Raw genomic sequence first — 21,278 nt, 5'->3', positions numbered from 1 at the left:
GACAGAGGCAGGTTTGCAATTCTATTTATGGACATATTTTATTTCAGATGACTGTAGTATTATCTAAATTGTTAAGAGCCTACATCTGGGTTGGGGGGCAATTCAGGGCTAGAGATAAAACTGCAGTTATGAGTTACAGACAGCAGCTGGAGCATGGGACTAGGTGAGGGTCATTTAAAGAATAAGCAAAGATGGCAAAAGGCTGAGAAGAGAGCCCTTGGGTCCCCCAAAATTTAGAGATCAGGAAGAAAATGACCCAGGAAGGCAGACCGAAAAGCATGGCCCAATGAGAGGAGGAAATGCAAGAGAATGTAGAACTGGCCAGAAAAGAGATGGAAATCCAGGGTTGCAAGGAGAGAGCACCTCATCAGCGAGACGTCAGAAAACTCACTATGGATTTGGCAGAATGGAGATCACAGGCAACCTTGAAAAAAACAATTTTAGGGGCAAAATGTGAATAAAAGCCTGAGTCCTGAGTGAAGTGGGTTAAAGAAGGAATGAAGTAAGAAACTGTCAATAGCAGTTACAGACAGCTCTTCTGAGGAGTTTTGATGCAATGGCACAAACAGGGTGAGAAGGGAGGGTTTTGTTTTTAAAAAAGAGTGGAGCTCTTATGGCCTGTTTGTATGCTAAGGGAAATGAACCAACAGAGAAAGAAAAATTAGTAGCATCAGAGAAAAAGCAGTGGAGGAACCACACCTGGAGCAAGCTGAGAGTGGGGGAGTCTGAGTGCACAAGCAGAGGGCTGACCTTTCCAGGAGGGTAAAAGATAGACAAGAGCATGAAAATAACCCAAGCAAACAAAAATCACTTCTAACTGCCAGTCTCTATAATCGGGTTCCTCTTCAGATCATATAAATCTTTCACCTTTTCCTAACTTACCCATCTATGCAGCTCTCTGCCCAGCAGCTATCCAGGCAGATGTTCAACACACTTATACTCACCCGCTCCACTTTATCCCTCGTTGTCCAGGGCTCAAATGGACTGATTTCAAAGAGTCGTGCTATCCATCTAGACAAAGGAATAGATATAGCACATGGGGTAAGGGTTTCTATGCCCAATATTCAAGCTAGGTTATAAGAATCACAGGAAGAGAGACGACTGTAGAGGCGTTTTTCTTTAAAGAAAACCACCCAGCCAGCATGACTCAGTGGTTGAGCGCCAACCTATGAACCAGAAAGTTCTTGGTTCGATTCCTGGTCAGGGTACATGCCTGATTTGTGGGCTCGATCCCTAGTGTGGGGTGTACAGCAGGCAGTGGATCAATGATTCTCTCTCATTATTGATGTTTCTATTTCTCCCTCTCCCTTCATTTCTGAAATCAATAAAAAATTAAAAGAAAGAAAAGAACCAACATCCTGGCACAACTCTCTGTGAGATTACCTTTTCTTTCAAGTTAACCCAGCCTGACCGCTATAACTGCTGACACTGCTTATTCTCTACCAAAGTGACAACTAATCTTAAAAAGTAAAATAAAGCTACCACCACCACCAAAACAAACAAAATGATCCAACATTCAGAAGTCTGAAACTCAATCTAATTTAAGGCTCAGACATTCAAATATGCTTCCATTAAGGATGTAGGGCAAGCTGAGTAGTGTGCAAATATTAACAATGCCTACTGTGTGCCAAGCATTGTTCTAGGTGCTAGAGATAGAGATGTGAACAAATAGCAATGCTCCCCCTTCGTTGTTTTTTTTAATTATTTCATTTTTTAAATTTACTTTTAGAGAGAGAGCAAGGGAGAGGAGGAGAGAGAAAAACATCAATGTGAGAGGATAACACTGATTGGCTACCTCCTGCCATACCCCAATTGAGGATCGAACCTGCAACCAGGGCATGTGCCCTGACTGAGAATTGAACTGGTGACTCTTCAGTGCAGAGGACAACACCCAACCAACCGAGCCATACCAGCCAGGGCAATGCTCCCCTTCTTAAAACATTCATTCATTCTCTCCTTAAAACACTCCTTTTCCAAAACTAATACAAAATGATACTGCATGTAAACCATAATTGAAAAAAAATTTTTAAAAAGAAAAAACTCAAAACATCACTTTTCTTTTGGTATTTAGGCTTCCAAACTCTACATTTTTCACTTAAACATTCATATTACGCTTTTTTAGCCTCCTTGACAAAGTTGTTATTCTGCTGGCTCTTTAAATGTAGATATTCCTCATGCTCTGTCCTAGCCTCCCTCTTTTACTCACACAATACACTCTACCTTACATACTTAGAGTCATTATAAGAATTAAACTAGAGGCCCGGTGCACAAAAATTTGTGCACTCGGGGGGGGTAGAGGGGGTCCCTCAGCCCGGTCTGTGCCCTCTCGCAGTCTGGGACCCCTCGGGAGATAATGACCTGCTGGCTTAGGCCTGCTCCCGGGTGGCAGAGGGCAGGCCCAATCCCGAGGTGCAGCCCTTGGTCGGGCTCAGAGCAGGGCCGATTGGGGAGTTGGGGCGCCGCCTACTGTCATGCACAGAGCAGGGCGGATCAGGAGGTTGCGATGCCACCCCTAGTCATGCTCAGGGTAGGGCCGATTGGTGGGTTGGGGCACCGCCCCATCACACTCAAGGCAGGGTCGATAGGGAGGTTGCGGCGTCACCCCTTCACACACAGAGCAGGGACGATCAGGGGGTTGGGGCGCTGCCCCCTGTCACGCACAGAGCAGGGCCCATTAGGGGGGTTAGGGCTCCGTACCCTGTCACGCACAGAGCAAGGCCGATCAGGGGGTTGAGGAGCTCCCCCCTGTCAAACACAGAGCAGGGCCCATCAGGGGGTTGAGGAGCTCCCCTGTCACTCACAGAGTAGGGCCTATAGGGGAGTTGGGGCACCGTCCACTGTCACACACAGAGCAGGGCCGATCAGGGGTTGGGGCGCCGCCACTGTCACACTCAGGGCAGGGCCGATGGGGAGGTTATGGCTCTATCCCGTCACACACAGAGCAGGGCCCGTGGGGGGTGTTGTGGCGCCGCACCCTGTCACACACAGAGCCGCAGGGCGATCAGGGGGTTGGGGAGCTCCCCACTATCAGGCACAGAGCAGGGCTGATCAGGGGGTTGGGGCGCCTTTCCCTGTCACGAACAGAACAGGGCGAATAGGGAAGTTGTGGCCCCGACCCCTGTCACACACAGAGCCGCAGGGTGATCAGGGGGTTTGGGCGCTGCCCCGTCACGCTGATCCCGGTGCCGGGAGGCCTCGCAGCTCCACTGATCCTGGTGCTGGGAGGCCTCGCTGCTCCGCTGATTCCGGTGCTGGGAGGCATATTACCCTTTTACTATATAAGATAGAGGCCTGGTGCACGGGTAGGGGCCGGCTGGTTTGCCCTGACGGGTGTCCTGGATCATGGTGAGGGTACCCACTGGGGTGCCTGGCCAGCCTGGGTGAGGGGCTGATGGCTGTTTGCAGCTGGTCACACACCCTTCAGGGTGGGGGTCCCCACTGGGGTGCCTTGCCAGTCTGGGTGAGGGGCTGAGGGCTGTTTTCAGGCTGGCAGGTGACTGAAGCTCCCAACTTGTCCTTTTTTTCTTTTTATTTTTAATCTGGGCCAGCTTTAGCTCTGAGGCTTGGCTCCAGCTCTTAGGCCTCGGCTGCTGAAAGCAGGTATCTGGTTTGTTTGTGTTCTATAATTGTAACACTGTTGCGGTCCTGCTCACTGCAGCTCTGAGATCCCGGCTGGCTGAAAACAGGGATCTGCGTTTGTTCTATAATTGAAAGAATGTTGCAGTCCTGCTGGCTGAAGCCCGGCTGGCTGAAAGCAGGTTTCTGGGGTTTTGTTTAGCTTCTATATTTGTAACAATGTTTCTTAAACTGCAAGCTCAGAGGCCGGCAAGGCAGGCGGGGAACGTTAGTTTCCTCCGTCACTGAAGCAAGCAAGCCTCCTGTTTGCTTCAAGCTGCCTGGCTGCCGGCCGCCATCTTGGTTGGCAGTTAATTTGCATATCACCCTGATTAGCCAATGGGAAGGGTAGCGGAGGTACAGCTAATTACCATGTTTCTCTATTATTAGATAGGATGAGGAGGAAGTAGAGACAGCCTAAAAACAGAACACTTCATAGATATTATCATCACACTACATTCTAATTGACTACTGTTCTGATACCTCTATAACAGGGCTTACTGTAACATCTCGAGTGCCTAGTGCATTGCCTATGATACAGCAAGCATTTGAAGAAAAAACAAATGAAGGAGTGAACTGCCATGCTGGTTTATAAAAAAGATCTTGCAAACTGGATGTGAAAGTGTGTGACATAATTCTGAGCTTCTAAACCTACAAATGGAAGAAGCGAACTAAGAAGCAAGGAAATAAGACAAGGCAACCATAGGCCAAGTCTGCAACAACCTAGCTCCTTTCCCCAATTGCAGGACCAGAATGGTTTAATAAAGAGGAGTCCCTTTGCCACTCTGAGTAAGTGATATGAAACAGAGAAACTTGATCTCTGCTTTATCCAACCTGCCAAGATACTTCTCCATATTAAAACTCAGTGATTTTTAATTGGAGAATTTGAAGAACTGCAGATTTAACCCCTCAACACATCTTTTTTCTCATCCACACTAATCTGCATTTACCTTTCTTAGATGTCTCTGGTTCTTTCCTAGACTAACATCAAGATATTAGAACAACATTCTAGTTAGAGATTCCGAGACTTCACTGTAAGAAACATACTCCCTATAACCCCAAGTGAGAGAGCATGATGAACAAATGTATCTAGTTAGCTCTATTGTAGAAGGCACAAAAAGAAGTGCTTTACTTACTGATAGGCAAAACGTGGCAAAGGGTATGGTAAAAAGGGTCTGTGACTCATAGCAAAGACATACTGCACCAGGTCAAAAAGGAGGTATCGATTGGGCCTACAAAAAAAAAATTCAGTTATTCAAATTATTTGCACCTAAAAATTCACCTTTTTAATTTAACAAAATAACATCTGTCTTATGAAAAAGGAACACATATGCACTGTAGTAAATACAGATTAGATTAGCACAGAGGAAAATCATCATAATCCCACCAAAGACAATGTTAATATGTTTAAAATATATCCTTCTCATCCCCTTACATATACATTTTTGTTTTTATAAATATAAGATTACAGTTCATCTTATTCTGTTATGTCTTTTTCATTTAACATTAAATCACAACCATCTGTCAATGTCATTAAATATTCTAGTGCATGTTTAATGCTTGCACATCATACTGCAAAAATAGTAATTATAACTATTTTACCAATTCCCATTTTTGGATGTTTAAACTATTCAAATATTTTTCTTTTATAAAATAATGCTTTAATAAACATTCTTATAGGAAATATTTGTACTTATCCATAATTATGTGTTTACTGGAGGCCCAGTGCATGAAATTCATGTACTCGGTGGCGGGGGAAGATCCCTCAGCCGGGCCTGCACCCTCTTGCAGTCCAGGAACCCGGGGAGCAGGCCTAAGCCGTCAGTCAGACATCCTTAGCGCTGTTGTGGAGGCGGAAGAGGCTCCCACCACTGCTGCTGCACTCGCCAGCCTTGAGCTCGGTTTCGGGCTGAGCAGCGCTCCCCAATGGGAGCGCACTGACCACCAGGGGACAGCACCTGCATTGAGCATCTGCCCACTGGTGGTCAGTGCAGGTCATAGTGACTGGTTGTTCTGCCATTTGGTCAATTTGCATATTAGCCTTTTATTATATAGGATAATACATTCTAGAAGTAGAACTAGCTAAAAAGTATACTTTGGGATTTTAAGGCTTTTATTGAATACTAGAGGCCCAGTGCACAAAAATTTGTGCATTTGCGGGCGGGCCCTCAGCCTGGCCTGTGCCCTCTTGCAGTCTGGGACCCCTTAGGGGATGACCACCTGTTGGCTTAGGCCCAGTCCCTGGGTATTGGGCCTAAGCTGGCTATCAGACATCCCTCTGGCAGCCCGGGAGCCCTCAGGGGATGTCTACTTGCCAGCAGGGAGCCGGCCTAAGCTGCAGTCAGACATCCTTAGCACTGCTGAGGAGGCGAGAGAAGCTCCCACCACTACCGCTGTACTGGCAGCCATCAGCCTGGCTTGTGGCTGGGCAGAGCTTCCGCTGTGGGAGTGCAGTGACCACCAGGGGGCAGCTCCTGCATTGAGCGTCTGGCCCCTGGTGGTCAGTGCGTGTCATAGTGACCAGTCATTCTGCTGTTAGGGTCAATTTGCATATTACCCTTTTATTATATGGGATAGAGGCCTGGTTCACGTTTGGGGGCCAGCTGCTTTGCCCTGAAGGGTGTCCCGGATCAGGGTGGGGGTCTCGCTGGGGTGCCTGGCCAAACTGGGTAAGGGGCTGATGGCTGTTTGCAGCTGGTCACACCCCCTCAGGGTGCGGGTCCCCACTGGGGTGCCTGGCCAGCCTGGCTGAGGGGCTGATGGCTATTTGCAGGCTAGTCAAGCGCCCCCCTCCCACCGCCCCGCCCAGTGGGGACCCTCACCCCATGGAGGTTTGGCCAGCCTGGGTGAGGGGCTGAGGGCCGTTTTCAGGCTGGCCAAGCCCCTCCAGCAATGGAAGCTCCCAGTCTCTCCTTTTTTTCTTTTTTATTCTGGGATTTATTTACCTTCTATAATTGAAACTTTGTAGCCTTGAGAGGAGCTCAGAGTTAGCCAGGGCGGGCGGGAGGGAAGCCTCCTGCTTGCTCCAGCTCCGTGGCCACGGCCGGCTGAAAGCAGGTATCTGGGGTTTATTTACCTTCTATAACTGAAACTTTGTTGCTGTGAGTGGAGCTCAGAGCCGGCCGTGGCAGGCGGGAAGCTTGGCTTCCTCCATCCTTGGGGCAACCAAGCCTCCTGCACGCTCCAGCTCCGTGGCTGCCAGCCGCCATCTTGGTTGGGTTAATTTGCATATAGTTGCTCTGATTGGCTGGTGGGTGTGGATTAAGGCATAGCGAAGGTACGGTCAATTTGCATGTTTGACTTTTATTGGTGTAGATATCCAAACTGCCTTCCGAAAAGGTTATATCAATTTACATAAAATGCTAGTAACCCCATTACCAAAAATGAATTTAGTCAAAAAAATGAACAAAATTTTGTCAATCTGCCAGGTAAAAAAAGGTACCTCAAAGTTTCAATTAGCATTATTTTAATACTAAAGATTTAAATTTTTTTTTTATATATTTTTGGTCATTTACACTTCCTTTTTTCCTCCTGGGATCCCTGTCTATAAGAATGATTTGTTAAGAGTTCTTTATATTTTAATAATAGAGTTGGAAATATCTTTTATTGTTTATTCTTTACATTTTAATGGTTAGGTGTTTTGTGGCATATAAAAGTCTAAACATTTCACTTAAAACTACTGATTTCTTTTATTTTATGGTTTGGCTTTATATTTAGAAAATTCCTCTCCAATCATCAGTGACATAACTTTCCATATATCTTTACTAATACTTCTACCAATAAGTTGTTATTTTTAAATCCGTAACATCAGTTCTTTCAGCAATATATTTTTGTATTATTATAAAGATATAACACCATTTACTGAATTATCTAACCTTCCCCCAGATTTTTTTTTTAAATATATTTTATTGATTTTTTACAGAGAGGAAGAGAGAGAGATAGAGAGTTAGAAACATCGATGGGAGAGAAACATCGATCAGCTGCCTCCTGCACATCTCCCACTGGGGATGTGCCTGCAACCCAGGTATATGCCCTTGACCGGAATCGAACCTGGGACCCCTCAGTCCGCAGGCCGACGCTCTATCCACTGAGGCAAACTGGTTTCGGCTCCCCCAGATTTTTAAATGTTGTCTTTATCACATACCATATTCTTACATACACTTGAGACTTTTTCTGGACTTTATATTCCATTCTCCTGATCTGAATAGTTTTGAACCAGTATAACCTTGCTTTAATAATTATTGTTGCTTATAATACATTTTAATATCTCTTCACCTATTTTTCTAACCCCTTTTGCATCACAAAGCCTGAGATCACTGAGCAAAATGAAAGGAATTTAGTGAGAACCTCATCATTCTGATATTTTCACCCAAAAAATAAAAAAAAAGAAAATGTCCGCTAGGGGAGAAAGCCTTTAAATAGCGCTCTTCCAATCTATAAGGATGTGAAGATCACTGCAGGGCATATAATATATGCTGTGCCAAAGAACAACCTGTAATCTTTATGATGCCAAGCAATACTGGACTCATGGGCAAACTAATACGTAGCATCCTTCCTTTTCAGCTCTTCTAAAGCACTTTGTGTTCCATTAACAGTGACCTGAAGACTGGTTTAAATGCCCCTGCTCACAGACAAAGGTACACTGAAGCCTGTGTCCTTGCCAGCTTAGATTTCATGGTCATTCCTTTGCAAATATCCTCAGCAAAACCTTGTCTCCAGCCTCCTCTCCACTATACTGGTGTAGCAAAACCCGTACTCTGGTTAACCCAAATATTCACCTTCTCAGTGCCTAAACCACCAGCAAGACAGAGATGTAGAGAAAGTACAACTGGGTGAATGGGCTTCACCTTCGGTTTCTGATCACTACCTTCAAATGGAAGACTCAGTTCTGCTTTGCAATCGTACTATTCTCTCCTAGGAGTGCCCTTTTCCTGTTCTCCTAGGCCAGTGATGGCAAACCTATGACATGCATGTTAGAGGTGACACGTGAACTCATGTTTTTATTTTTCTTTGTTAAATGGCATTTAAATATATAAAATAAATATCAAAAATATAAATTTTTGTTTTACTATGGTTGCAAATATCAAAAAATTTCTATATGTGACACCGCACCAGAGTTAAGTTAGGGTTTTTCAAAATGCTGACACACCGAGCTCAAAAGGTTCGCCATCACTGTCCTAGGGAGTACTTCCATCTCTTCTGTGTCCTCAGACTTTCCAGACACCTCTCTGATCCACCCCATCCTTTCAGTGATGATCTCTTCGCTTGTCTTTTTATCATTTTCTTAACAGTGTTTTTGAAATACAAAAGTTTTTAATTTTGATCAAGTCTAATTTATCCATTTTTTCTTTTATGGAGTATGCTTTTGTCATATCTAAAAAAAATCTTTGCCTAACCCAAGATCTAAAAGATTTTTACTTATATTCCAAAAATTTTAATACTTACATTTAGGTCTCGGATATATTTTGACTTAACTTTTTTCATGTATGGTGTGAAGTAAGGGTCAATGTTCATCTTTTTGCATTTGTATATACCAGTACCATTTGTTAAAAAGACTATCTTTTCCCCTTTGAATTGTTATGGCACCTTTGTCAAAAAGCAACCATCCATAAGGTTTACTTCTGGACTATCAAGTCTGTTTCACTGAACTATATGTCTATTTTTATGCCAGTACCACACTTGATAATTGTAACTTTATAGTAAGTTTTGAAATTAAGAAGCTTAACTGCTACAACCTTATAATTCTTTGACAAAATGGCTTCAGCTACTGTGCTTCTTTTGCATTTCCATGTAGACTTAGAATCAATTTGTCAATATCTGCAACAACAGAAAAAGCCTGCTGGAATTTTGATAAGATTAAGTTGAAAATATAGATCAGTTTTGGGGAAATTGCCATTTTAACAATATTGATTCTTCCAATCCATGGACATGAGATGCCTTTCCATTTATTTAGGTCTTCCCTAATTTCCCTTAGCAATGTTTTATAATTTTCAGTGTATAGGTCTCTACTTCTCTTGTTAAATTTACACCTAAGTATTTTATTCTTTTTTATGCTATTTTGAATAAAATTATTTTCTTAATTTTATTTTAGATTGTTCATATGCTAACATAGAAAACTGATTTTTTACGTGCTGATCTTATACCTTATGGTCTGCTGAACTTATCAGTTCTCACAGGTGTGTGTGTGTGTGTGTGTGTGTGTGTCCATAGGTAGTTATTAAATGAATAAGCAGAATGGGCCAATATTATATAATTAGTAACTATGAAAAAAGTAGAAGCAAAATTCAGGTCTTCTGCTTATGCCTTAACCTCAAAGTGTCAAGGAAACAAGCAAAGTTTTCCCCTGGAACTGAAGAGGCAAAAGAGAAATATAGATGCATTTTTATAATTTCACAAGGAAAAATGCCTACACTGCCAAGTCTAGCATTACTTGACCCATCACTGTGCCAAACAAGTATGACTTACCAGAGCCTAGCAAAGAGACTGAAGGGGCAGGGCAAAGCCACAGAAAATGGCTAACTTATCCCAGAGCCATCCCCGCTGAGCAGTAGGCAAGCAAAGTTTGTAAAAATCATTTCTGTTCATCTGTTCCTTAGTATCCTGGTCTAAGTACCTAACTAAAGCCTGATGTGTTTGAATCTTGTGTTTTACAAAACCTGTGCTAAACACATTTTTTTGTAAGTGATTTTTCTAGTCTAGGTCATATACCTGCATACTAATGTACCAAACTGGGAATTTGAAGAGAGACATACATCTTGCAGCAGCTGGTTGACATGGAAACACACTATAGTCTTTCCATGCACCAAAAGACCATTTTTAACTAAATTAAACTTGTAATAATAGTGAAACATAAAAATGTATGAATTCATAATCCTGGAAATAAATACTATGCATCTGGTTGAGAGAGAAAAGTGTCTTTTTTGTAGAATCAAATATTTCTTAGGAATGAGGCTATCCCTTCAATGTTGAATCAGATCCCCACATGTCACAAAACATCAGGTACCACTAGTTTTCTTCACAGAATGATGGGATTCTGAGCCAATTATTAGATGGATCTGGTACTTCTGAACTTGACAGATTAAGTCTTAGTTTTTTAGACTTAGTCAATTCAGTATAAAGGTTCTAAACCTAGCTATGTCATAATTTAACAATTTTAGGAAAGTCAGTTTAACTGTGTCCCATTTTTCTGGAGAGCAAACTTCAACAAAGAGAGCATATAACAAAAGATCAGTCTTGTACAGCGTTAGCAACTGTACCCTAAACCAGCCATTTTCAACTTTTGGGGGCATTAAGATACTCTAGCAACATTAATTAGATTTTGCAACTGTACTTACTCCCTAAAAGTATTTTGTGTTTTAGCATTTACAGTAATATCCTTTTATATATTAAAAACATCACTGGAGTGATACAAAACCATCTATGGTGGTCACGGGACTACGTAAATACAATTCTCTAGGGAAGTGCTTGTCAGCCTTTGGTGACAAAAAAATCACTTATTAAAAAGCAGATTCCCAGTTTCCTTCATATTCTGATTTAATATAAGCATTCAGAAGATTCTGATAAGATGGCCTTTGGACAACTCTTTGAGACACACTGGTCTAAGGGCTAAGGGAGTAGGTTTCTGGAATAAATACATAGAAGAAAGAAACTATAAAAATGCAATGAATAAATCTGTGAGTGACATGTTTTGAAATTGTTGCTGTGAATCATAATGAGTCCTTCATTTTAACAGGTAACACAATTTTAAAGTCAAACTCTAACCACCTACCCAACAAAGGCAAAAGTTTTCCCTCTGGCATCTGGCTCCTTAACTGCATTCACAATTCCTTTGGATACATCTACAACCTATAAGAAATTATAACACATGTTTAGGTGATTGTTGACGAAGAGAGGGAGGGAAATAGAGATTCAGGAGAGAAAAAGAAGAAAGAAGGGAGGCAGGAAAGGAAAAAAGGAGGGAAGAAGGAAAGAAGGTCACATCAATCACACAGAGAGACAAACCCATGTTAAAATAATGGCATGTCTGTTTTCAAAAACTTATTGAAGAACAGACTTAAGAGCTCAAACCATCTCCACATTGTAAATTTTAAAATACTTTTTCTAGTCAAAGGTATTTATCTTTATCCTAGAGGTCCAGTGCACGGATTTGTGCACCAGTTGGGTCCCTCAGCAGGCCTGTGGGGATCAGGCCGAAATCGGCAGTCAGTCTGACATCCCCAAGGAATGTAGTAATGCACGAAGCAGCAGGCAGCTGGGGAGGACCTCGCTCCCGCTAATCTCAGCCCTGCTGCACCTGCCGCTGCTCAGTAGTGCTGCCACAGAGGCGGGAAAGGCTTGCCGCTGCAGCTGCACTTGTCAATCATGAACCCAGCGTCTGGTGCCCATCAGTCAGCTGAGCGGCGCTCCCGCTGTGGGAGTGCACTGATCACCAGGAGGAAGCTCCTCTGTTGAGTGTCTGCCCCCTGGTGGTCAGTGAGCATCATAGCGACCAGTCGGCCGGTCATTGGGTCGTTCGGTTGCTTAGGCTTTTATATATATATAGATAGATAGATGGCTGTCAGGCCTTCCTGATGTGCTTTTGCCCACCACGACTCCAAGCTCCTCTGTTACTAAGCTATCTCAAACTATTAGGCTAAACCACATGGACTGGCCTATAATTCTACCAATTTGACTTTAAAAAATAATAATTTTATATAGTTTTAAATCTATGGTTTTCAGCTTGGGGTGATTTTGACACCGAAGGGACATTTGGCAAACGCCTAGAGGCAGTTTTAGTTGTCACAACTGGGGGGTTGGTAGGGGATGCTACTGCCATCTGGTGGCCAGAAGCCAGGAATACAGCTACAATAGCCCCCACAACAAAGAACTGATTATTTGGCCAAAAATGTCAATAGCGCCACAGATGAGTGAGAAACCCTAGTTCAATATAATATGAAACCCAACATGCTCTTTCACCTCTGGGTTCCTATACACACTGTTCCTCTGCATAGGATACTCTTCTCCAGCCTCTTCATCTGACTTACTGTTAATCATTTTTAAGGTCTCACCTGATATGTCATTTCCTCTTGGAGGCCTTCCCTGACCATCAAGTCTAGATTAGGTATCCCTCTCACATAACCCTATAATCTCTCTCCCAGTCGCGGCATTTATCACACTGCATGATCATTGCTTTGCTAATACGCCTTTTATGAAGACCAACTTGAGGAGAGCAATTTGTGAGTATATATAGTTAATATCTCTATATCCCCCATGACACGTACAGTGGGCCTATTACATTAAGGGTTCAATACATTTTCCTTAAATGAACGAACAAGACACAGAGAATTCATGTCACTCTTAGGTAAACTGTAAAGCAACCAGTTGAAGCAAACTGACAAAGAAGAAAATGACAAGAGTTACAGGATTAGGATAAAACCAGAAAACTGGTCAACCTTCATTCACAGTACTTACATATACTGGTTGTTTCACTGTCTTCTTGCCCAAGGACACAAGAGGTATACCACCAAAACAGCGCATATCTGGCAGAAGAAAGAACTATTCTTAGAATGCTTAAGCTGCTAAAAACCCACCACCTCCAGGTATTCCAGGTTAACATAAACATTTTGCATAACAGAAATCTATACTAATAAAAGGGTAATATGCTAATTAGGGTGGCCATCTTCTGGACAACCATCAGGACATCTTCCAGACAAAGCTGCAGCGGCTGCCTGAGGCTCAGGCAAGCCCTGATGGTGGCTGCCACTGGGAGGGCCAGCCTGAGGCGCAGGCAGCTGCATGTGGCTGCGAGACCCGAGGCTCAAGCAGCCATGGTGGCCCGCCAATGGCAGCAGCAGCAGGGTGATGGGTGTGGCACCTTCCCAATCGGCCAGGTCGCCTCCGGCAGAGGGAGTCCAGACTGTGGCTTAGGCTAGGGGCAGAGGCAGTTAGGGACAATCAGGCTGGCAGGGGGTCAAGATAGGGGTGATCAGGCCAGCAGGAGGGCAAGGTAGGGGCGATCAGGCCGGCAGGGGGGCAAGGTAGGGGCGATCAGGCTGGCAGGGGGGCAGTTAGGGGCAATCACACCAGCAGGCAGGCAAAGTGGTTAGGGGCGATCAGGCAGGCAGGCAGAGGGATTAGGGGTGATCAGGCAGGTAGGCGAGCATTTAGGAGCCAGCGGTCCCGAATTGCGAAAGGGATCAGGTCTAAACTGGCAGTTGGACATCCCCCGAAGAGTCCCAGATTGGAGAGGGTGCCGGCCGGGCTGAGGGACCACTCCCCCACTCCCCACCAGTGCACGAATTTTGTGCACTGGGCCTCTAGTAATGAAATAAATGTAGGTGACTCTGAGGAAACGAATGAGCAGCCTTTTCCTTTTCAGACGACAGATATGGAAAGTAAAAAGACCAAATACAGGGTGGGGTAAAGGTAGGTTTACATTTGTGAGAAGGTGAAACACAGAGTTTATCCTTGTATTCTTTATTAGTTAGTATATTATTTTTCATACTCATAACTGTAAAACTACTTTTGCCCCACCCTGGATTTAAGGACACCGAGAGAAAGGGAAACAGGCCAAATGGCTTGGCTACTTGTCTTCTACTCTATAATGCTAAATGTATGACCACTCCTAAGACTGGACTCGAAAACTAAGTTGCACTCCATTTTAAGGAGGATATAGCAATCAACAGTGATATAATGTACATAACCCAGAAAAAGATGCTGTTAAGAATGGGAATTTAGGCCCCAGATGGGTGGCTCAGTTGGTTGGCACATTATCCCATGCACCGAAAAAGGTTGTGGGTTCATTCCCTGGTCAGGGTGCATACAAGAGGCAACCTATTAATGTTTCTCTCTCACATTGATGTCTCTCTCTCTCTCTCTCTCTCTCTCTTTCTTTCTCCCTCCCTCTCCCAACTCTATAGTCAATTAAAATATATCCTCAGGTGAGGATTTAAAAAAAGAATGGGAATTTAGTATATAAAAAATGCAGTATCACAAACACATGGAAAATGGAAATATTATTTAATGTATGGTGCTGAGACAATACTACTTGGGGAAAAAAAGAAATGGTTCACATCTCACCATAAACCAAAACAAATCAAATGCCAAATGGATTAAATGTAAAGGTAAAAAAAGCTTTTCAAAAAATTTTTATAAATAGAAATTATTTATAAGAGCATCAGAAAAAGAATTTAAAATACTTAGGAAAAACTTAACCATGTTGGCAAAAGACCTGCAAAATGAAAACTATGAAATATTTCCAAAAATATTTAAAGACACAAATGAATGGAAAGACATCCCATGTTTGCGAATTGGAAGACAATACTATTACAGTATCAATAGTGCCCTAGCCAGTTTAGCTCAGTGGATAGAGCATCAGACTGTGGACCAAAGATTCCCAGGTTCAATTCCCAGGTTCAATTCTCGTACCTTAGTTGCAGGCTCCTCCCGGGCCTGGGTAGGGCTTGTGCTAGAGGCAACCAATTGATATGTTTCTCACACATCAATGTTTCTCTGTCTTTCCTTTTCTCTTCTACTCTCCCTAAAAATGAATGGAAAAATATCCTTGGGCAAGGATTAACCAAAAAAGGAAAAAAAAATATCAATAGTACCCTAAGCAATCCTACAAATTTAATGCAAACCCAATCAAAATCTCAATGGTGTTTTCGCAGAAATAGAGAAAATTCCATCTTAAAATTCATATGGAATCTTAAGGAACTCTGAATAGCTAAAACTATCTTGAAAAAGAAAAACAAAGTTGGGGTTCTCACACGTCCTGATTTTAAAACTGATGACAAAGCTATAGTAATCAAAACAGTGTATGGTGATCAAAACAGGGACATAACGACAGGCATATAAACCAAAGGAACAGAATAGAGAGAAACAGCCCTTGTGTCTTTGGCCAAATCATTTTTGCCAAGGTGCCAAGACCATTCAATGGGGAGATGAAGTCTTTTCAAAAGATGGTGCCAGGTAAACTGGATATCCACGTACAGTGGGGCCTTGACTTACGAGTTTAATTCGTTCCGAGACCGAGCTCGTTAAGGAGCTCGTTAACTCAAATTACTCTATCAACTCAATGCAAAAAATCGGCCGAGAGACAGCTGGTATCTCAAAAAACTTGTTAGTCGGGACACTCGTAAGTCAAGGCCCCACTGTATAAAAGAATGAAGTTGGACCTTTACCTTACATCAGTGGTTCTCAACCTTGGCTGCACATTAGAATCACCTGGGAATCTTTTTAAAATCCTGATTTCTGGGCCTCATCCTCTGGAAATTCTGTTTCTTTGTTATGGGGTGAGGCCACAACATTAGTAACAAAGAAACAGAATTTCTGGAGGATGAGGCCCAGAAATCAGGATTTTAAAAAGATTCCCAGGTGATTCTAATGTGCAGCCAAGGTTGAGAACCACTGCTTACATCATACAGAAAAATTAAATAAAAATGGATCAAAGATCTAAACATCCTCAAAAGAAAACATAGCTTCATGAAATGGGACTTAGCAATGATTTCTTGAATATGACAACAAAAAAAGCATTAGCAACAAAAGGAAAAATAGATAAATCAGACTATGTCAAAATTAAAAGCTTCTGTGCATCAAAGGACACAGTTAACTGAGTGTAACCTAAGGAATAAAAGTAAATATCTGCAAATCCTATGTCTAATTAGGTGTCACTATTCACAATATATAGAGCGCTCCTACCATTCAACAATAACAAATTAAAGGTTGAGTAAAGACATGAATAGGGATTTCTGCAAATAAGATATATAAATGGCCAACAAGCACAAGAAAATATGCTGAATATCACTAATCATTAGAGAAATGCAAATCAAAAACACGAGATATTACCTCATACTACTATTTTTTTAAATATATTTTATTGATTTTTTTACAGAGAGGAAGGGAGAAGGAGAGGGATAGTTAGAAACATCGATGAGAGAGAAACATCGATTCAGCTGCCTCCTGCACACCCCCCACTGGGGATGTGCCCGCAACCAAGGTACCTGCCCTTGACCAGAATCGAACCTGGGACCCTTCAGTCCACAGGCCGACGCTCTATCCACTGAGCCAAACTGGTCAGGGCCCTCATACTACTATTAAAAAAAACAACAGAAAATAACAAGTGTTGATGAAAAAAGAGAAAAATTGGAACCTTGTGTACTTAGAAATGTAAACTAGTATAGCCATTATGGAAAATAGTGTGGCAGTTCCTAAAAAAAATAAAAATAGAATTACCTTATGATCTAGCAATTCCACTTCGGGATATATACCCCCCAAATTGAAAGCAGGGTCTCAAAGAGATATCTGTATACCCATGTTCAAAACAGCATTATTCACAACAGCAAAAAGGTAGAAAGAAGCCAATATGAAAAGGCTACAAACTGTATGATTCCTACTATATAATATTCTGGAAAAGGCAAAACTATGGAGATAGTTAAAAGATTAGTGTTTGCCAGCAGGTGTGAGCAGAGGCTGCTGGCCCCAATCACCCCTCAGGGCTTCTTTACCTCCCCCTGCTCCTGAGGCGCGATTGGAGCTGGCAACCACTGCTCACACCTGCTGCCGGCTTGGGCCCCACTCGCACCCACTGCTGGTACCAGAGCCGCCGCTCACACCCGCTGCCAGCGCCCGGTGCCAGTCCAGATTGCTCAGCACTGTCAGTGGGTGTGAGCAGCAGCTGCCGGCCCCAATAGCCCCTGAGGGCTTCTCCACCTCCCCCTGCTCAGCAAATGTGAGCGCTGATAGCAACACATGGGAGCAGCAGCGGGAGCGGGGCTGCGGCAGACAGGGGACCGGGGGCCGTGGCAGGAGAGGCTGGGCAGTGGTGCAGAGGATGGGCCAAGACCTTCTCCTATGCCCACTGCAGCCTCAGGGCCCACAGTTCCTTTCAAGGTGCACAAATTCGTGCATTGGGCCCCTAGTTAAGAAAGAATACACACTTGCAAAATAATTGAGGTATCTATCCTCTCGTCCAAAGATGTCTGAAGGCTTTATGATAATGGCTTCTGGAAATGCATCTCTCACTTCTTTCTCTCCAACAGCCTAAAGGAACCAAACAGAGTTCTGAGTAAAAAAAAAAAAACATCCATTTTTTTCACTATTGGGACACTACTTACATTTCAAAGGTCATATGTTCCTCCAGATTAAGGTAATGGTACTGTTCATAAATCTCAATTACACAGAATTTTTTTAAATCACACATAAAAAAAGTCCGTCTCTTATAGCTCTTATTGGATTTCTTCTCATAATTATTATAGGGAAGCTTACACAGAAGGAGAAAAATCAGAGTAGAATTTTTCTAGCCTCCATTTTCCCTTTTAATTACAGTTTCTCTGGTTTGTGTCAACAACTTATCATCATGCCAGAGAAAGAGCTGTGTGGTTGGCCAGGTAGGTCCATAATCTTCCTGTCCTCACTTGTTGTCATCTATTCACCTCCTAGACAAGATCTCTTGCTCAATGCAGATATCAATCTTCTTTTCCACTCCGATTTTCTTTCCACCTACACCACCACTGTGGGTGACATCAATGTCCAAGTGGACTTGGATCTCTGTTTCTTGAGCTTCTCAACACCAATAACCACCTCTTCAGTCCACTTCTGCACTCTCAACTCGGTCAGGACACAGACCATATCAACAACTGGAAGTGCCCTTCTTCTGAAACTAAATGAAGACACCTTCCTCTCAGAGAACAATTTCCTACACTTCCAGCCTGCTTGTTCTTGCTTTTCTATTCCTGACATATAATCTGTTTCTCAATCTTTTCAGAAACTCTAGTCCACTGATTCTGCTTTCCTCTATATCAAGCCCTCCAAACATCCTTTGTCTCTGATTAGATTCCAAAGTCCAACTTCTCAATCACTCTCTTACCAATACTGTAAAATGCCTTGTCATTTTGTCCACTACTCCACCCACTAGGCAAAATACCAACCCTGGGAGAACCCCATCACTCTCTTTCTCTGAGCCATGAACTCCCTCTACCTTCAGAGTTGGAAGAAATTAAATAAATAAAAATGCCAAATTGGTACCACTATATAGTCATGCCCACATAGCACTTTGGTCAGCAACAGATCACATACACTAAGCCCCCTAAGATTACAATGGAGTTAAAAAAAGTTCCCATCGTCTAGAGATGGGGTAGCCACCTTAACAACTTAGTGCAACACATTACTCACATGTTTGTGGTGATGCTGATGTAAACAAACCTACTGCACTGCCTGTCATATAAAATAGTATATATAATTATATACAGTCCATAATACTTGATAATGATAACAAACAACTATTACTTGTTTATATATTTACTATACTATATTTTTATTTTAATGTGTACTCTTTATACTTAAATTTTCACTTGTTCTTGATTTAATCTTGTGTTGTTTGTACAGTAACATGCTGTACAGGCTTATAGCCTTGAGAGCAATAGGCTTTAGCATCTAGGTTTGTATAGATGCACTCTACAATGTTCGTACAACAAAACGGCATAACAACGCATTTCTCAGAATGTAATTCTAAGTGACCCATGACTGTAAATTCACCAGTTTTAACTGGGTCCTTAACATTTCCCACATATAGTGTTTTCTTATAATTACTTTACTCTCCCATGTGACAATTTCAAACATTTTCTATTCTATTCTAATTTCTCCTTTATTTTCCCTTCCCTTCCAGTAAATGACATTACTTGCTAATGCAAAGAGAAGATATACCGGAGGAAAACAACCATCTCAGTTCTCAGCACTTAATCTACAAACTGAGGTGCATGACCAACATTTCCTCCTTCTTTCTCACCACATCAGAGGAGCAGTGCCGCCACCAATGCTTTGGAGCTCACCTCCTTTACTTTCTCAGGAACCTGCCCCATTTTCTCTCTCCTGTATCTTCAGCCTCAGTCTCTTTACCAGCACCATCCCACCAGCATTTAAAACAACGTCTTTTAAACAAAGATCTTCTACCTTAAAAGAAAAATAATTTTCCAACTTCCTGTGACCCTCCAGATTCCTGTCCATCTGTCCCCTACTCCATTACCAAACCACCTAAAATGCCACCTGCCCTTACTGTCCCACTGACTCAGCTCCTACTAACTTCTCACTCACCTATACTCTGGATTCTGCCCCAAAGTTTATACTCAAATGATTCTAGGTTAAGATCACCGATGGCCTCCATATGGGTAGATCCAAGGTTACTTTAGAGTTCTCACTTACTTGGCTTCTCAGTAGCATTCATAAGTAACTGCTCGCTCCTTGCAACACTGTCTTCCCTTGGCTTTCATAACCTCACATCTCCTGGTTTCCCTCCTACCTGATCACGTTCACTCTAAGTCTTTTGTTTGTTTTGATGAGGACTACCAAGTCCTCATCTACCAGACCACTAATCACTGGTATTCCTCTGGGCCCAGTCCAAAGCTCTCTTCTCAATCCATGTTTCCATACTAGGTCATCTTATCTCCTCCAACTACTTCAATTATCAACAAATGCTGGTGACTCCCTAATTTATACCTCGAACCAGACCTCTCTTCTGAGCTGCAGGATCATAAATCCCATTCATCCACATTACCTGGATGATTGACACACATCTGAAATGCTACCCGCGTCCAAAACTGAATCATCCTCTTCCATTCTCAATCTTTGCTGCACACTGAAATTACCTAGGGAGAGTTTAAAAACGCTGATGCCAAATTGTATTCCAATAGATTCTATTTGAATTCGTCTCAGTGCGGTTTGGGCATCAGGATTTTTCAAAGCTCCCTCAGTGATTCTAATGTGTAGCTAAGGTCAAGAACCACTGCCCTAAAGCTTAGTCTCAAATGTTTCTCATCTCATTCAATAGCACCACTGTCCACCCAGTGGTTTAAGCCAAAGAGCTGGACATAGTTGACTCTTCCCTCTTTCTCACCACTAACTTCCCCTGCCCTGTTGCTTCCAAACAATCATGAATTCAGATGATTCTATAAATGCCAGGGCAGAGGCAGGCAGTGTGACCTTTCTCTTTCTCTCTCTAGTGTAGTATGAAAATATGAAGCCTAGGGTGCTGTCAGGCAGTTTTGTGAGTACAAAACACACACACACACACACACACACACACACACACACACACAGAGAGTCACAGAGAAACAAAGCTGAAGCCCTGATGAACCTTGGCAGCAATGTGGCTAAGGTTTCCTACTGCTGGCTGTTTCAGATATGTGAACCTATAAATTCCCCTTTGTTTAAGACAGTTTATGCTGAATCTTCTGATGCTAGTAATTTAAAGCACCCTCTCTCCTCCATTATAGGCTCCTACAGCAGTTTGCTATTTTGTAATACCTGGTACATAGGGAATTATTTTCCTTAATGAACTAGAAACTAGATATGGGCTAAGACCATGTCTGTTTTATTTACTCCTATATCTCCAATGCCTCATACAATGTAGCACATAGTAGATGCTTCATAAACAATTTGTTCAATAAAGGAATGCAGTGGATCAAAAAGTTGGAGCCACTGTCAAGGACCTCTGGTCATTCTCAGTCTTCATATCACCCCTTCAGATGTAGCACGAGGTCATAACTATATAAGGAGTTTGAGAAAAAAAGATGATCATGTAACTTTGGTAGGTGACACAGGTATGATTCTTTCAGGCAGAAATTATACTCTACCATTTCTGTTTACTGTGTAATTCTACTATGACCCAATAACCTGCATTTTAGAGGGTA

The 21,278-nt window shown here is 42.6% G+C and overlaps 1 protein-coding gene across 3 annotated transcripts in view; it reads right to left on the bottom strand.

Annotated features, from left to right (window-relative positions):
• NDUFA9 (NADH:ubiquinone oxidoreductase subunit A9) overlaps positions 1-21,278 on the bottom strand; it is a 42,014-nt gene that overhangs the window by 2,956 nt on the left and 17,780 nt on the right. For 2 of the 3 annotated variants that reach the window (XM_081083722.1, XM_081083724.1), the window contains 5 exons: positions 17,532-17,634; positions 13,066-13,133; positions 11,384-11,460; positions 4,752-4,847; positions 945-1,011 (listed from right to left, as the gene is read on the bottom strand). In XM_081083722.1, the coding sequence (XP_080939848.1) occupies positions 945-1,011; positions 4,752-4,847; positions 11,384-11,460; positions 13,066-13,133; positions 17,532-17,634 (411 nt within the window). The remainder of the gene's footprint in view (positions 1-944; positions 1,012-4,751; positions 4,848-11,383; positions 11,461-13,065; positions 13,134-17,531; positions 17,635-21,278) is intronic. The other variant, XM_081083723.1, reaches the window with a different exon arrangement.

This window comes from Myotis nattereri (assembly GCF_964212035.1).
Source record: "Myotis nattereri genome assembly, chromosome: 2".
Lineage (NCBI taxonomy): Eukaryota > Metazoa > Chordata > Mammalia > Chiroptera > Vespertilionidae > Myotis > Myotis nattereri.
Note: the sequence above shows the minus strand (reverse complement) of the source record. Positions and strands in the feature narration are given on the sequence as shown.